At 38.3% G+C, this 17,180-nt stretch overlaps 1 protein-coding gene across 1 annotated transcript in view; it reads left to right on the forward strand.

The window, feature by feature from the left end:
- Positions 1–17,180, forward strand: part of Syt10 (synaptotagmin 10) — a 59,899-nt gene that overhangs the window by 12,529 nt on the left and 30,190 nt on the right. The window contains exon 2 of the mRNA XM_050131059.1: positions 4,950–5,307. Within this exon, the coding sequence (XP_049987016.1) occupies positions 4,950–5,307 (358 nt within the window). The remainder of the gene's footprint in view (positions 1–4,949; positions 5,308–17,180) is intronic.

Consider the following 17,180-nt stretch of genomic DNA (forward strand, 5'->3'; position numbering starts at 1 on the left):
CAGAGGCAGAAGCCCAGAGGCACTATCAGATGTCCAGAAAAGTCTGGGTTCATCAAGAGGTACATGAGACTAAGAGGATGGAGTGAGCAAACATCTCAGATGCTAAAACAAGACTTGCTGCTTTCTGCTGTCTTGTTTGTGCTGATAGTGTAACAGATCACTATCAGAGTGTTCTGGTGGTTTGCAGAAGTATTTAATGGCTCCCAAATTGTTGTGATATTTTAGAAAGAAAAAAATGGTAGAAGAAAAAATAGAAAACATTCTCAGGTTTACATAGGGCTGTGAATTAATACTAAATTAGTACTTTGAATGTCAAAGCCTTCTCTCTGGAACAGTGCTGCTACAGGATGTTCTGCTCAAAGGAAAAGGAGAGATATTGCCAATGACCACTGAAATCCCACATAATCCTGTGGGGTCTCCATCTTCATTCTTGGCACCAATTTTGTTAGAATAACTTGTGAGAACTTTAGTTTTAAAGTGTACAGAATAATATAAGGTAAATGGTACCTTATAAACTAAGGTACCATTGATTAAGGTGAATTAAGACCACAGAGTTGGATCTGTCTTTATGTTACTCCAATAATAACCCAGATTACACAGTTGGTAAATAAAGACTCTCTTCATAGTTCTAAAACTAAGAAATTTGATATCAAGGGCCTTCGTGCTGGGCCATAATTCGCAAGTCGAACAATTACCCTTCAGTTACTAACCACTCTTGGAATGACATCAATCCATGACTGAACTATGGACTGACCCTCTTGACTATGGCCCCTCTTATATGGCAGCACTTCCCAGCCCAACTGCTTTTGTGTTGATGTTTCCAAGATAAAAACCTTGGGGAATACTTTGAAAGCCTAACAGACATGTCATCATCTTTATTCATCTTGTAAAACATAGTTAATAGACAGAAAGCGGTTTAATCTCACACGATTTTCTCTTTTCCTCAAGTTATGGTGATAATATGTAATACAACGGTAAAAAATATAAACTCTAAAATGTGAAGAAAAGCTTTCCTTATCAATAGGCTACAAATAGAAAGCTGTTGTAGTAGTATAGAGAAATATCAATGCCTATCATAATTAGGCAGTAGTAAGAAAACTGGAAAATGGTCTCCCATTTCAGTTAGGAAAAAGAACAAAGCTTTGGAAGATTAGTAAAAACTAAGAGACAATATTTCTCTAAAATTGTAGAAATTTGTAACCTATATGGCATCTCTTTCACAAGTGGAGCTATGAAAATATCCAGTAAAACTAAATCTATATAAAATCCATGCCAATAATTCATTTTTAGAATATTAGTCACAAACAAGAAGAAAGATACAAAGATGCTCAATGTAGCTGTGTTACACTCCCAAGCTGGGCTTAAGCTATATATCTGTTACGATTAATTATTATAGAAAATTATATCAACGTGAAGTTATAATCCATTACTGAGGGAAAAGGTAAACTGAAGGAAGAATTTTGTCGCAAATAATTTATATAAAATATTATTTTGTAATTATAAATATTTAAAATTTTTACAAAATACATTTTGTCTATAAGTGCCAGGCTTAGACATATGCATCCAGTTAGTGTCAGTGATTAATTCCAAAGATTGTAGCACAATGTAACGACAACCATGTTTAAAAGAATTTGAAACTACTCTGCTTTGGTGTCCTGGGACTGTCATAAAAATATACTCCAGAATGGATGGCCTAAAGAACAGGAACTTACTTCTCCATCCAGGCAACTAGAGTCTGAGGTCAAGGTGTTGGCAGGGTTGAGACTGCTGTCCTTGACCAATGTGATGGTTAGATTTATATCAAGTGATGCCAACTATAGTCAGCTGAAAGGAGGGAACCTCAACTGAGAAAATGCCTCTCTAAGACTGTAGAGTCAGCCTGTAAAACATTTCCTTAATCAGTGATTGATGAGGGCACCAAGCCTATGGCAGGTGGGGACACCATTGGGATAGTGGTCCTGGATTCTATAAGAAAGCAGGATGAGCAAACCCATGGAGAGCAAGCCAGCAAGCAGCACTCCTCCATGGCCTCTGCCTCAGCTCCTGCCTCCAGGCTCCTCCTTGCTTAAGTTCCTATCTTGACTTCCTTTGATGATGAATAGTGATAAGGAATAGGTGAGTAAACCCTTTCCTGTCCAATTTGGGGTTTTTTTGGTCATTGTGTTTTGTCGCTGCAAGAGAAACCCTGACTAAGACAGCCAGGACGACCATCCTATCCCATGTCTTTATGTGATTTTTCCATCTGGACGTATCCTGTGCCCTCACCTCTCCTCCTCTTTAAATGTGTCAGTGGGTAAGGCTGGATCATATTACTTGATTTTACCAAAATTGCTAAAAGTTGCTTTTCTCAAATAAAGTCATATTTTAAAGTTATTGCATCAAGAGATAAATTTAGAAAGGGATAAAAGACAGACACAATCAGTGATATATTCCTAACATTTTTGCTTAAACAGAGGAAATTGGATTTATATTTGATATTGAGGGTAAACAAATTTGGTAATAGAAAAGTATAAGGTTAATCAAATCTAGACAATTTATCTTTTATTGAGAATCTATTTGACATTAAAAATTCAAATAATGCTACAATGCCACGTGGCTGGTTTAGGTCACTTTAGAAAGACGGAAATGGGTAATGTGAAGATTAATTTGTGTTTGTTTAGACTTCATGTTTTCTAACAGTTTCAGAATTATGGAAAAACAACATAGTACAGACTCTCATCATATCCATGTTCAGTTTCTCCTAATACTTATGCCTTACATTGAAATGACACATTAGTTATTATCCATACACTGTAATTGGGAGATTAACTAAAGCCCATACCTTTTTCTTTGGGCTTTCCTTCACCTTCGGCTAATGGCCTTTAACTATTCCAGGACCTTATCCAACATGATCTAGAACATTTGTTGTTAAGTCAGCTTAGGTGCTCCTTAACTAGGACATTTTTTCCGGAACTTTTGCTGATGACCTTGATGATCTATAGGAGTACTGGTTGGGTGTATTTAGAATGTCTACTTCTCAGAACTTGTCTGAATTTTTTTTATCATGATTAACTTGGACTATTAGAATGAGGCATGAAGGCTACAGAAGTAAAGAACCACTTACATCATCCCATGCCAAGGTTGGATACTGTGACCACAGGTCATCACTGTGGATTTCCATCACCGTCACTGTCAGTAGTACTCTTGGGGAGAATATCACTATGAAGGTGTGCAGCCCACACCAAAGAAGTAAGGAGCTTCTCCTTACTTCCTTGCTTCCTCCTGAAGAGTAGACTTTGCACATAAACTGCTTAGAAGTCTTCCAAAGGGAACCTTGATGCTTTTCTCCATTTATCTGTTTATTCAGCCTCAACCTTTAAACTGTGTCTCTATCATTTTACATGATAAGCATATATTCATACTACAATTATTATAATGTATATATTTTTAAATTCCTGAATAACAATATTTTAACCTATTCAGATTGCTATTGCAAAACAGTATTAACTGGGCAGCATATAAAGAACAGAAATATGTTTCTCAGAGTCTGCAGACTGGGAAGTTCAGGATTAAGTTACAGGCAGATTTTAGTAGCTCATGGGAGCCTGTCTTTGTTTTCTTTTACCACTGGAGAATACCTAAGGTTGGATAAGTTGTGAAGGTAAGAGATTCGTTTTGACTCATCATCCGGAGGCTGGTAAGTCTACCTCCACCTCGTGAGGTCCTACTGCCACTTGGGCTCACAACAGACCCTTAACGATGCAAAGCAAGGAGCAGGCTTGCTCTTTTACAAGTCCTCTCTCTAACCTAGTAGTCTAGTCCCCAGAGAGGTAAAACTCCAGTGTCAGAGTGGAGTCACGCCAGGACGCTCCATCCTTATCACTTGCATACCTCCCCCAAGGTCCTGTCTCCCAGCACTAGCATTGAAGAACTGACCTTCTAATCCACACATTTTAGAGGAAGCACATTGTAGTTAAGCTTTATTCTTGGATCATAACTGGAAACTACTTTCCATAGCCCTGTGTGGTAGAAGGACACAAAAGCCCCCTTGGGCCCATCTTAAAGGGAATTATAATCCCATCCACAAAGGCTCTTCCCTCATGACCTAGTTCCTTCCCCAAAGGCTGTGTCTTCTATGTGTTAGCACCCATTACCATGGTGTTTATATCTGAGAGAACAAGTTGAGAAAAAGAATGGTTTACTTTGTGTTTCAGTTCCTCATGTTGAGGCAAGAAACAAAATAAGAATGTCAAATCTCACCTGACGTTTTCTTTATTTCCTATTTGTTTATTTATGTCTCTAGACAATGAGACTGTCATTACCATTCTAGGGAGTTCATCACCCACCCCCTCCAGTTAGTCCTATCAGGAAAAGCCCATCGTCACACCCAGGGGTCTGCTTTATAATCTAAATTCAGGCAGGGGAATTGAAGTTAACCATCGCATCCCAATGACATCGCCTGCCTTGGGATTTCAGATTTAAACCTAAGAGTTTTAGGAGAGCACAGACATTCAGATGATCGCCCAATTCATTTATTAACTTGGAACTTAAAATTGTATGCATACTAACTTAAAAGTGCATACATACAAAATTATTAGAAAAGACTTGCTGAGTTTGAAAGCCTTATTATGTTCTCATAGCATGGTGCTTTTCTTACTTAGAATAAAGATGAGCCCAGTACTTAATGCTGTTCTCTGCATAGAAAGGGGAAAGAGATCATTCAATGGAAGAGGAAGTAAATAGTTTCTATTATACACAGCTTTGGAGTGTAACCTTCTGGCTTTGTGGCAGGAGGTAAATTGGCCACTTATCACTTGCAAAATCTTGAATCTCTTGTGGTGTGCTCGAGTATGACATGCGTATGTCATGTGTTTCCTGAACCCAGTTGATAACTTCCCATTTGTATTGCTATTTCTGCTTCTAATTTATAATGCCTATTGATATTTCTCTCGGTTGTGATTTTTTTCCAGATATTTCAGTCAGCCTATTAGCAGTTGTCGTAAGCTTCTGTGGCCTAGCCTTGTTGGTTGTCTCCCTTTTCGTCTTCTGGAAGTTGTGTTGGCCATGCTGGAAGAGCAAGCTTGTGGCTCCCCATGTCAGTGCCCTTCCACAAAGCATCTCAAGTGCTCCAACGGAAGTTTTTGAGACTGAAGAGAAAAAAGAAGTAGAAGAAAATGAAAAGCCAACGCCAAAAGCTATTGAGCCTGCAATAAAAATCAGCCACACATCCCCTGACATCCCAGCGGAAGTTCAGACGGCTCTAAAGGAGCATTTGATTAAACATGCTCGTGTGCAAAGACAAACCACTGAGCCTACATCTTCATCCCGGTAAGGAAGGGTCCTGTCATGTGTTATCCCATGAGTGGTTTCAAAAGAGCAAAGCCACCAGCAGAGAGAGAGGAAGCAGAAAAGAAACAGGAAGAGTCAGTAGCAAGAATGGGAAGGAGGGAGGGAGGAAGGGAGGGAGGGAGGGAGGGAAGGAGGGAGGGAGGGAGGGGAGAAACAGGAAAGAAGGAAAGGTAAGTATATCAGACAGTCAAGAGACAAAGGGTAGGACACGGAAGGGAACAGAGAGAGAAAATCAAGGGCAAAGAAGTTGAAATGGAGTTGTGTATGACAAGGACTTGGTAGTGTTTGATATCTCAGTGAGATGATAATACACTAGTTATTTGACTCTTGCCCTTCAAATGTCATGAGCCCATAGCTGCCACTTGCACGTTTTCAGTTTAGTTCTGTTAACTAATAAGTAGTGTACAGTCATTGAAAATGCATATTACAGAAGTATGCGTATACACAAACACACACATACAGAGAGAGAGAACTACTGAACCACTCACATTCAAAACAAACAGAGGGTAGTTTTTAGTCTGCAGTAGTCAGCACCTAAACTGGAAAATAAAAATGTATTCCTCATCTGAGCCCATGTAGATGAAGCTTTTACACCAGGTAAATTCTGCAGGAGCCTAAATGTCACGGGCATACAGTGCAGCTCACACTTCTGTCTGAAATGTGTCCCCGAGAGGGGAGTGAGAAACTGTTACCAGTGAGGTCAGGAACTTCAGAACAGAGAAAGCAGGTAGAACTGTACCTCGGGATGGCCTCCTGTGCTGATTAAAATTTATAATCCAGCCACAGATGCTAACTAGTTATTTTGAGAACATTTTTAACCAGTGGCGTTTATGGTCACTTAAAACTGTTCACATGTGTGAAAGGATCTCATATGCCTCCTTGGTTATTATGCCATTATTCCTGAAAAACACAAAACAATTTTTAAAAGGAACAGATCCCCCTGTCCACCAGGAATGTCTTCTGAGACCCCAGTGGGTTCCTGGAAACACTGATTTCTATGAATGTTATATTTTCCTGTGTGTACACACCTATAGTAAAGAAGTAGCAGTTAATAATGAAGTAGAAAGGTGGTAATTAAAACAATAAGAATTTGGTCCCTTTGTCTCAAAGTACTGTACTTATATTCTATATATATGAATTAGCTTTAGTCTTATTGCAGTATGCAATGATATTTCCTCCATAATGCAATAAAGGGAAATAAAGGAAGCAAGTATTGTGACACAGAGTTGAATTTCTACATCAGAGTAACTGGAGTGAATTGTGGCAGTACATAGATACAGCAGTGTATCTGGCCACCATGATGACATGTTAGTGACTGAGAAGCAGGCTGCACAAACTGCATGGATGTGATGGGCAGAAAAGTGAGCTGCATCCCCTGGGATACAGAGCAAAGTGAACAATAATTCGTCTCACCAGTCAGAACAGTATTCGCTCATTCATAAATTCATAAGTTTATGAATCGTTTACTTCTGGAATGTTACATTTAGTATTTCCAGCCCTCAGTTGACCACTGGTAACCAAGACAACAGCTGACAAAGACCAGAGAACATAAAATAGGAGAAGAGGAACTTCTGTTCTAACAATTATGAATAAGTGATTAGCATGATGTTCAGAATTAGTCAACTGCAGTTGATAAGTATACACCTCACATAAATAAATTCAAGTGGTGAAGATGATGCAGGTATTCTCTTTGGGGAAGCATCATAAAGCTGAAATTTTATCTCCAAATTACTATCTTTTGATTATAAAGAGGCCATCTAATTATCCCTAGTAAACGGAGAATGACAGACAGCCTGCATACTGAAAACGCACGTGAAAGCCAAGCTTCAGCTATGGCATAGCCTCTTGCAGTCAATACACATAATTTAACTTGGGATTTTCAGTAATTATATGCAAAAACAGCAATTAGGTCAGAAAAATTTTCCTCACTCAGTCTTATAAAACATAAAAATAGTTTGTACACATCTGGTATTCTCTTAGTGAAGAGAAACTGCACAAATCAACAATTTGGCCGGAATGTTGCTGTTTGATCTGTTTCTTGAAGTGCCCTTGTCTATATGGGAGGTTGTGGAAGAAGAAAGGAAACCCCTTCCTTGCTATGCCTTCACTATTCTGCAGAAATTATTAGTAATCATCTCTATTATTTGTGAATTAGCCAAAGCCCAGGGAGATTAAATATTTTGCCTGACATAAGGAAAACTTCCAGGACTAGTAATTCAAATTTATCCAGATGGATGGAACGTTTCAATTTTTAAACATAATCTTGGTTTTATGCAAAGAAAATGGAGTAACAAAGTCAGCTGAAGACAGGCAGTTTGGAGTTGAAAAAGATCTTTCTACTTGTTCCACTTAATCAAAGGTCTGAAATGGGGTGTGGCTCCTGGGAGGGATTAGGGTCAGGATTCCAAATCTGCTTGGCATGGGGATGGATGCCTTGGAAAAAATTTCATCACTCCTCCTTTTCAACATCCCTCATCTTCATCCCTCATCCCTCATCTTCATCCCTCATCTTCATCCCTCATCCCACATCCCTCATCTTCATCCCTCATCCCTCATCTTCATCATGTTGTACAATCTCTTTATAAGAAGAAGAGGATATTGTAGAGCTCATTGTGCCGTCACCCCGGACATGACATGGAGATTACTTTTTAATAAATCAAATTGTCCAGCTCAAATGCCAATTCTGCCTAACATGGCAAAATCAATGCTGCATGCATATGCATGCACACGTGTCCAAAACAAGCTTTAATTTTTCTCATTTCCGCATCTTATTAGTTCAGACAAGAGATGACATCATGTTTTTTCAAGGTTCAGTTATCCCTTTCTCCTTTGAAGTAACATTCTGACAAGTCTAGAAATTAACAGCATTGGTGGACACTGGAAAATTTTTCTCATCTCCGTTTTCAAATGCTGGAAAATTTTTCAATTTCTCATCCCCATCTTCAAATCCCTGGACGTTTGACTCCTCCAGCTATTGGACAAACTACTCAGCTTCACTTGTGTATTTCTTTGTCACTAACGTTCTCATATGTCACTCCTGATTGGCCCTACACTCACACTAAACACATGTTTACTTCCGGATGAAATAAATGTGCTCTGTCCTCTGCCCACTCCAAGACTCTGAGACTCTCTAAAGAGATTTACATCTTGTGAAACCAACTTCAAAGTAAGCAGGTTATAAATGTCACCTGTGTGGTGGAGAAGGCGAACTTCAAAGCACAGAGGGAATATTTCCAACTGTGCCAAAGAAGTGTCACTAAGATGAGAGGCAAATAGGAATCCAGAAATCTCCCATGGAGACGTAAGAGTGCATTGCTGATAGAAACACATGAAGTCATAGAACACAAAGGGCGGCTAAGAGCGATTTGGTGGCATCACAGTATATGAGGCCTTAAAATCATGGCTGAGATGTTCAAAGGCTGTCATTGCCAATATATATATATATATATGTTCAGTAGAAGTCTCTTGTTTCCAACTTGACAGCTGTTTATGGGAAAGACTGTAAGGGACAATGTGTCTTTTGAAACTAAGGTAGTCAATTTAAAAAGAAACATGAGTCCTGTATTAGACTTACTTAGGTGATATGTTAGTGATCATCTGTCTCGTCCAAGCTTTCAGAAACTTGAAACTACAAGATTTTACAATCTGACTTTACCTAAATTCTTGAAAGTTTCTACATGGATAGCTCTGTGCATTTTCCTGATACATATTCGCTTCTATTCTGCTTTTCATAGTAGAGAATGTGCTACAGAAACTCTGCATGACGTAATGAATTTCAAAGTCAATGAATGAGTTCCATCTCCTTTTCTTGTCCATCGAAATGGATCGTGTTGCTTTCCATCTAAATTATCTTTTATTTACTCTAAAATCCTTACTGAAACTATATCTGAGTCTACTTTTATTCCAAGACATATGCTGTTATTTCTGCTATTTAAAATTAAAGTTATAAGCTGGTATAGTATCTTATTCTTGAGCTCGTAGAACCAAAGGCTAAATTCTCAAGCTACAAAGACGTGTGACCTACTTTTCTACCCTCCTACCGTCCAGCACAGTATAGGCAGGTGCACAGCAATTGTCAAAGGGTGTTTTTGATTGATTGATCATTACTTCATTTCAGTTTATTCTGCCAGGTATCAGGTGGTAAGGCGGCACTGTGCTCAAATTAGAAGGAGGTTAATGGTGCCATGTTCACAGATGAGTATAAAAACCAATGTTCTGTTCATTCATTAATGGTGTAAAGATTAAATGAATAGTCATGGGTTCATCACTGTTCATGGTTTCTAAGGACCCATCGAAATGATGAGAAAACAGGAGAGATCTAATCAAACGTGAACAAAAGCAAGGAAATGTGGTATAAGATAAATGCTAACTCCATGTTCTGATGGAATTAGCTATGACTGATTATAAAACAATTCATAAAATGATCATGTACAATTTTACAAAGAATAATTCAATGTACCTTGCTAAACGGAAAGTGAAAAATTATGTAAAACTGTGAGTACTGTGTAATTTTATTTACCATAGGTTTTTTTATATAAATTAAATTTCTTTCAAAAGAGAACAAAAAAACTGAAATTACTCATTCCAGATCATTGTAAGGAATAGAAAACAAGATATAATAATAACAAAAGGGAACATTTGAAAAAGATGTAGCTAGGAGATCAAGAAGCAATTTTTTGCCCAGAAAATAGATGAGACTAAGGTCAACCTCTTTGAGCTGAAAGTTCGTGAGGCAGGTGGTCATGATTCAGTGCATAAGCTGTCTTGTAAAGGGGGTGTACTTGTGTGTGCACCTACTGCTTTTCTCAAATGGGGTACCTCCTTCAATCAAGGCTGTACCTAACAAAACAACCAGAAAAAAAATCTATTTTGGTTTTCTGGTGCTAATAAATAATATTTTTTTCTGTAGACACACTAATTTTATGTTCATTGGATGCTTCTTTATAATTTGTTAAGTCCTAGAACATTTTATGGTATTTGTCACAAGAACACCAGCATAAATCATTTATATAAACAGTCATTTGTATGGCCCCATCCTGCTTTTAATTGAAAATATAGGAAGATGAATAGTAATTTTTGACATTATGAACACCACAGTCTATTAAAATACTGAAGAATTTGGCAGACAGGAAAGAAAATATGTAATTCCAATAGACCAGGGACTCTAGTAAAGGACAGGGAGGGCAGAAAGATGGCAGATATGCGGAGGTCACTTCAGCTCAGGTGTACGACTGTTCTTCAGAACCTAGCTCCGCTCAGCCAATAGCTGGGCTCAGAGTGGCCAAAAGAGGTTACTTTGTAAGTCAAAGCCTAAACTGGAGCACTGAGTACATAAATTTAAGGCCAAAATATTTTCATCCAGAATACTTCTGAAGGTTCTAGAAACAATATAAAGTGAGTCTAAGATTTGTTATATTAATCATGATGTTGATAATTTTTAAAAGGTTACTATTTACTTTTGAGTTTTTAATGTAATTGCATCATTTGCCCCTTCCTCCCACCAAACCTTCCTATATATCTCTACTTGCTCTCTTTTAAATTCAAGGGCTCTTTTTCGTTAATTGTTGTTTTATACGGATATGTGTACTTACATGTGCATATGTATACCTATAAACACCATCTGCTCAGTTTATGTGAAGTTTCATGTTGTCAGGGCTGACTGTTTGTTGTAGAATAAGCAGTTGGTGTGCTTTTCCCTGGGAACGACTATTTCTCTTGCTCTCAACCCTCATTAGCTGTCTGCTCTTTGTGTATAGGGTTGAGGCCTTCTGGGCTTCCCTCATCCACGTTGGCATGTCTATTGTTATTCTTGTTCGGCTCATGATTGCACAGTCATGTTAGGGAGACTTTATGGGTGTAGCTTCTGACATTTCTAGGAGACACAGTCTCACAGCAAACTCCTTGATCTTGCTTTTTTTCCCCTCCGTTCTTCCACAGCGTTCCCTGAGCCTTAGGTGCAGGAGTGTTTTATAGATGTAACGTTGGCCTCTGCATCAATGCATTTTGTTTGGTTGTGGTTTTCTATAATGGTCTCCCTCTATTGCAAGGAGAATTCCCTTGATGAGGGCTGAGGGTAAGACCTATTCCTATCTCTGGGTATAAGGACAAATATTTACAAATTAGTTTAATGATTTTGCAGGCTTACTAATGTAGTTGTAGGGTCTCTAAGATTTATGACTTCCCTAGTCCTGCATAGTTGGCTAAGTTTTCAGTACCAGGCATGGTTTTCCACTTGTTGAGTGGGTCTTAAGTCTTGGATAAGTTGATCACCTCCAAGGTGGCACTAAGACACCTTTAGCGTTATCATGCTATCCATTGTTATGGTTTATAAGCACCATAGCTGGGTAGGTCTGCCAGTTGCTTCCCTCCTTTGGAAGCTTGCGTGGCAACTTCTGGTACCATAAAAGCTAGTCCTCGGGGTGTGGACTTTCAGGACTTATCCATCTCACAGCTTCTGGGCCCTGCGTCTAAAGCGCATGAATTCTTCATTAATAAGGACTTCCATTACAGGGGAACAGTCAAAGGCAGTAACAATAGCCTAGAGCATTTAGGGAGTCATTTGAACTACGCTTACTCAAAAGAGGGCTTCTCATGACTGGTGTTGAGGTTTTCGTTAGATAGTCGTTGGTTCTTGGAAGAAACATTGTCAGCCAGGATAGGAAAATTTAATTTGAAGTATGATACACTGACTTACTTACATTTATAAGTGTTTTTTATGTATTAGTGTCTGTGACTTTTTCAGACATCCTTACTCTGGTTTTCCACCTTCAATCTTCTGTATTTATCTCCTTCATCCTCCCCAACTAGAATTGCACCCATTCCCCGCTTTTCCCTTTCAGATCACTGGCACTCCGGTAGCTCCCTTCCCTGCTGCTCATCCACCCTGGAAATGGTCCCTTTTTATCCTTTTTATTTTCCTGGGTTTTGTAGTTATTCCAGGATGTGTACTCACATCTGAAGATCTGGAGTAAGGAGCCTCAGAAGAACATGTTGTGTTTGTCTTCCTGGGAACTGGGTTAACTCCCTCAATATGATCTTTTCTAGTTCCATTCATCTACCAGCAAATTCCATGGTTTCATTCTCTATGTAGCTGAATAGTATTTCTTAATGTTCATGTACCACATTTTTCATTATCCATTTGCGTGCTGAAGGACATTTAGATTGTTTCAATTTCCTAGATACTGTGAATAGAAAGAACATCAACAAACAAGAAGGCAAGTATCTGTGGAGGAGACTGTCTAATCCTTTCTGTATTTGCTAACAAGTAGTGAAAGCTGGCTCATATAGTAGATTTATTTTTAGGTTTGCCATACATGGATCTAATATACATGGGAAGTAGAAAAGGACACGATCTCATGAGTAAATTAGAAGCATAGGGATCATGGGAGAAGGTAGAAAGGGAGGGGAGAAGAAGAGAGGGGAACAGAGAAAAATATATAGCTCAATAAAATCAATTTAAAAAATAGAGCTCAGACAATAATGGCTCATATAATTTTAAAAAAAATAATCAAACCTATCATGCAAAACTAAATGCAAAGGGACTGCTTCTATTGTATGATCTGGATATGGACAAATGAAATCTAATGATTTCCAGAGCCTGGAGCAGCTTCCAATCCCCCAGAGCTGAATGAGGATCATTTTCATCACCCCACCCAACCCCCTCATCTCCTCCAGTATGTGTTGATCTTTGTCATTCTGACTGGATAAAATTAATCTCAAAGTTGTTTTGATTTTCATTTCCCTAATTGGTAGGGAAGATAAACTTGTTATATATATACATATATCTTAGTTGTTTTTCTTCTTTTGAGAACTTTCTGTTCAGGTACCAGGCCTGTTTTCTGAATGAGTCATTTGTTTTAGGACTTTTGCTTTTCTTAGCTCTTTGTGTATTCTGGATATTAATACTCTGCCAGATGTGTAACTAATGAAGTTTTTCTCTCATTTGGTGTACTTCCCCTTCACCTGGTTGATGTTATTTTAGCTATGCAGAAACTTTTTAGTTTTATGAAGTCCCACTGTTAATTTTTGGCCTTACCTTTTAGGCAAATGGAGTCCTCTTCACAATGTCTTTTCCTGTGCCTGTATCATATAAGGCACTGTCTCTGTTTTCTTCCAGCAGTTTCAATATTTCAGGTTTGACAGTTAAATCTTTAATCCATTTATGGCTAGTTTTTGTGCAAGTTGATAGTATGGGTCTAATTTCATTCTTCTACATGTCGGCATCCAGTTTTCCTAGAACCGTTTGTTGAAGATGCTTTCTTTCCTTCATCTTACGTTTTCAGGTTCTTTGTCAAATATTAAGTTGCTGAGGTTGTCTGTACTCAAGTTTGGGTTTTCAGTTCCATTCCATTGGTTTATGTGTCTGTTGTTGTACCAGTAACATATTGTTTTTTACTATGGTCCGGTAATATATTACTTGTGTCTTTTGATGGGGGGATGGGGACCATTTATATTTAAAATTATTATTGAAGTGTATGTGAGTTAATTGCAATCATCATATTTTTGATTTTTGGTGTTTCTGCTTGTATTCTCAGTTTAATTGATCTCAGATTAATGGTTTATGTGGGAAGGTCCAGGCTTTTTGGGTGGTACAACTCTTGGGACAGTGGTCCTGGCTTGTATGAGAAAGCCAACTGAACAAGTCATAAGAAGCAAGACAATAAGCAGAACTCCTCAATGGCTTCTGCTTCCATTCTTGCCTCCAGGTTCCTGCCTTGAATTTCTGCCCTGGATTCCATCAGTAATAGACTGTTCCTGAGAAGTACATGATGAAACAAACCCTTTCCTCTTCATGTTCTTATTGGTTGTGGTATTTTACCACAATAGTGGAAACTCTCCCTAAGACAACAACCAATGCCTTAATCTCATACTAGATCTTCCCTTGTTGCTGAGTTTTATTCTCCTTCATAAGATTTTAAGATGCTCCTCTCTGACTCAGCATCATCACTTCTCTTTAGCTGATGATAGCTCTTCAATTTCAAAAGATCGTGGAAAGTAGGAAACATTGATCAGAAGTATACTCAAGTTGGAGCTGTGGAATAGTTTCCAGTTAATGGTAAAACAGACTCTAACTATTTGAATGATAGTGACTAAGACAGAAGACATCACTGTAGGGGAGTAGACACTGAACTTAGAGATCAAATTTTGGGAAGAAACAGGTGTATGGTGGCAATCAAAACAAGTGTCCAAAGTGATATGGAACCAGGAGACTAAAATTTCAAGGGAATGACTTGAGTAGCAAGGCACAGCTAATAACAGGTGATTACAATACTTAGCTAACAAATCAGAGAGTTTTATTTCTGAACTGCATAAATGTGGTAATGGGAGACAAGAGCTATGGAGCATTCCAGACCAAGATGCAGTGGAATAAGGGATGTGGGGAAAGCATCAGCAACCATACGAGAAGGCTAGGGTGGGTTTCCAACAAACCAGAAAGTGCACAAAACCATTCCTACCCTCAGTGTTTCCTGCAGTTAGCCTTTCTATATAAGACACCTGAGGACGAGCTGCAGTCCCTCACGGTCCAGTGCTTCTCCCAGAGAGCCTGCGTGGGCCTCTGGAAGCTGGAAGGGTCAGAGGTGCAGGGGTTCACATTTTCATTGTTTGAACATTTGCCCTCACTGTCATTCCAAAAGAGCAAAGGGGGAAGAGGGAGCAGCTGTGTGTTGTCAATGGCGATGGTTCAGCACTGTCGCAACGAGCGCTTTTCTTAGCATACTAGCTGAAGTGACACAGAATGTGCACTATTTACCCTGTAATTAGGACACTGCTACTGAACAAAGGGGATGCTACAGTTTTCACTCCATTGAAAGGAGCCCTGTAGAAGTGAGTCCCATTAGTAGCTTTACAGCCACACACAGCACACTCAGAGGTACAAAGAAGAAATTTCTTAGTTTTGAGAGGACAGAGGATTAAATTATTACCTTTGAAAGTCTTTGGAATTATGAAATAAGCTGATGACATTCCATAATTACCTCCTTTCAGGTTCTGTTAGTACAAATCAAAATTGCTGGACAAGTGAAAGTGATTTTAATAGAAACATTGTTGTTTAATGAACCTTCTCAAGAAGCTAAGGGCTACCCCATTATATAGTGAATAACACCCGAGACTTTGTTTGCAAATTGGATTGTAGTGGGCCACTTTCATGGTTCATAACAACAATGGAGCCTATGGGAACATTTTTCCTGCTGTTTCATAAATTCTCTCTGGCCTTACTCTGAATATAATCCAGGCTTCTGATCTTTTATTTTGTGATAAGTTTAGGGTCCATATTCATTACATGGAGTATCTAATGAATTATAATGGGATAGGTCTAAGGAGACAGATTGCTTCAAGGTTTGCAATCAAGTCTTAGTAAAGACTTTCATATACATGTTTATATGCTCAATTACAGAAACTGAAGTACTGAGTCTTAAATTAACTATAGTTTTAATTAATAGCTAATTTTTAACTGACCTAAAATTCCTAGCTTATTTCTTTGCATGAAAATAATTTTTCCTCAAAAAAACAAAAGTAATAATAATAATTTTTAATTAGGTCAAATTTTAATGTAGTCATTATTATTATATAATAGCAATTTGTTACATATTTATATTACTGTTTCCAATATATAGTGAATATATAGACATATTACAAAGTATACTTTAATAATATACTTAACAGAATTTTTTGCATCATGGAATCATTATACTTTGTCTTACAAATTCAGCATCCTTTAGCCATTTTAGTTTTAGATAGCTATTTAAAGAAATGAAAAAAAAAAACTCTAAAATTATACTTTAAGTTATTTCATCCAAGTAAATTTTGAAATTTAGTATATTTAAATATGTTACATATAATGTTTAACCAAAAAAGTTGTAACAAGCATATATGATTATTTTTAAGTATTTTTATGGTTGTTAATACAACACATTACTTAGCTCTACTAGTGATTTTAAGAGAGGAAATTGCTGCGGCAGCAAAAAGGAGAAAATAATGAATTTGCTTGAGTTTGAGGGAGGGTTGTTAGGAGATATGTTCTGAAATCCTAGAGATTCAGAGACATTGCAGGGAGAATCTTATGTAGCAGGGACTCATCTGAGGAACTATCTGACTCAAACAGGAATTATAGTCCAAACCTGTAATTTTTTGCTAGGTAGATTGAAGAGAGAAAAGAACAAAGGCCTGGAATGAAGCCTGCGGGAGGCTCGCGGACCGTCATAGCTCATGCTAGATGGAAATCACACAGGTGTCTAAGGAAATGGATCTCGATCCCAGTTATACAGACTTGACACGCACGAGAGCAAGATATGTAATAGCTAGAATTTCTATTTAATTTTTAAACCATGTTTTCTCACCAGGCGGTGGTGGTACACACCTTTAATTCCCAACACTCCGGGGGCAGAGGCAGGCAGATCTCTGTGAGTTCAAGGGCAGCCTAGTCTACAGAACAATAAACAACAATGAAACAAACCAAAAAAAAAAAAAAAACCTTTCTCATTTTACTTAACTATCCCAGTTCCCAGTTCCCACTCCTTCCCCTCCTCCCGCTCCCCTACATTTCCCCTCACCCCACCCCCCCATCCACTTCTTAAAGATGATAAAGATTCCCATGGGGAGTCAACAAAGTCCAGCACATTGCTTTGAGGCAGGACCAACACCCCCCCCCCATATCTAGGCTAAGCAAAGTATCCCTCCAAAGAGAATGGGCTCCAAAAAGCCAGTTCAAGCACTAGGGAAAAATTCTGGTCCCCCTGCCAGTAACCCCGCAGTCTGCCCCAGCCACACATCTGTCACCCACATGCAGAGGGACTAGTTTGGAATTTTTTAAGACTTATTTTTACATCATTAAAATTGTTCACTCTTATTTGTCC

Source organism: Alexandromys fortis, unplaced genomic scaffold, assembly GCF_014885135.2.
Source record: "Alexandromys fortis isolate MF-2015 unplaced genomic scaffold, M_Fortis_MF-2015_v1.1 scaffold_28, whole genome shotgun sequence".
Classification (NCBI taxonomy): Eukaryota; Metazoa; Chordata; class Mammalia; order Rodentia; family Cricetidae; genus Alexandromys; species Alexandromys fortis.